Raw genomic sequence first — 1,263 nt, 5'->3', positions numbered from 1 at the left:
TAAGGTAGCGGCGGTGCAGGACACATATGCAGACGCCTCCATCGGTAACGTGACGGGCAGCAATGCGATCAACGTGTTCCTGGGCATCGGGGTGGCGTGGTCGATAGCCGCCATCTACTGGCACATGCAGGGCAAGCAGTTTGTGGTGGAGGCCGGCTCCCTGGCCTTCTCCGTCACCCTCTACACCATCTTCGCCTTCCTTGGGGTCTCCGTGCTGCTATACCGCCGCCGGGCCCACATCGGGGGGGAGCTGGGCGGGCCGCGCGGACACAGACTGGCCACCTCAGCCTTCTTCTTCAGTCTCTGGTTCCTCTACATCCTCTTCTCCAGCATGGAGGCCTACTGTCATATAGAGGGCTTCTAGAACCTCCCGGAACACTTCTGTAACACTTCTAGAACACCTCTGGAACACTTCTAGAACACTTCTGAGACAATTCTAGAATACTTCTGGGACACTTCTAGAATAGTTCTGGGACACTTCTAGAATACTTCTGAGACACTTCTAGAATACTTCTGGGACACTTCTAGAATAGTTCTGGGACACTTCTAGAGCATCCTTACAGGAGGTTCAAAGTATAACTTAATGGAGAGTAAAAGTAGGATTCTCAGTGTGGAATGATGTAATGATGGAAATATATTTTGTTGGTATGAAGGGATGAGAGGAGGAGAACAATATGAGGTAAAGGGGAGTTGGTGGTGGCCCCCTCTCCTCCGCCGCCCCACCCTCCCTCAACTGTTGAGATGTCTGTTAAGGCAGGGAGAGCCGGTCCACATGGGAGAGCTTACAGCTGGGGTTGGGGTACCTCCATACCCGGAGTAAGAACACCAGAGGGTGTCTGGTCTGGTCTGGTCTGATCTCATCTGGTCTGGTCTGGTCTGGTCTCATCTGGTCTGGTCTGTATTCCACTAGAAGAGACACCTAGCCGGTGAGATCTGAGCTATCAGAAGACGTCTATATTTTTCTCAACACCTTGATGAGAACAACTTTTTCTAAACTAAGTATTTTGGGGGATAAAACCAAAACAATTTTGTTTGTTTTTTTACAACAAAAAAAGAGGAAATCAAAGATACTATTTTCAGATCTTACATTATGGAGAACAAAACATGGTTTATCACTATTGGAAAATATATTGTTGATGATGAGTGACAATTGAATGGACTCATAGTATTTATTAGTATTTTATTTGCTTAGTTTCTTATTAAAAGGAACGAACGCAGCAGCAGAGGAACAACAGAGAACAAGATCAACTATCAAACTAAAGA

At 47.0% G+C, this 1,263-nt stretch overlaps 1 protein-coding gene across 1 annotated transcript in view; it reads left to right on the top strand.

The window, feature by feature from the left end:
- Positions 1–1,256, top strand: part of LOC112075553 (sodium/calcium exchanger 3-like) — a 9,805-nt gene extending 8,549 nt beyond the window's left edge. Inside the window, exon 5 of the mRNA XM_024142541.1 lies at positions 5–1,256. Coding sequence (XP_023998309.1) covers positions 5–364 — 360 coding nt within the window. The 3' untranslated portion in view covers positions 365–1,256. The remainder of the gene's footprint in view (positions 1–4) is intronic.
- Positions 1,257–1,263: the final 7 nt, after the last annotated feature.

The sequence above is a fragment of the Salvelinus sp. IW2-2015 genome, unplaced genomic scaffold (assembly GCF_002910315.2).
Source record: "Salvelinus sp. IW2-2015 unplaced genomic scaffold, ASM291031v2 Un_scaffold3235, whole genome shotgun sequence".
In the NCBI taxonomy this organism is placed as follows: Eukaryota; Metazoa; Chordata; class Actinopteri; order Salmoniformes; family Salmonidae; genus Salvelinus; species Salvelinus sp. IW2-2015.
Note: the sequence above shows the minus strand (reverse complement) of the source record. Positions and strands in the feature narration are given on the sequence as shown.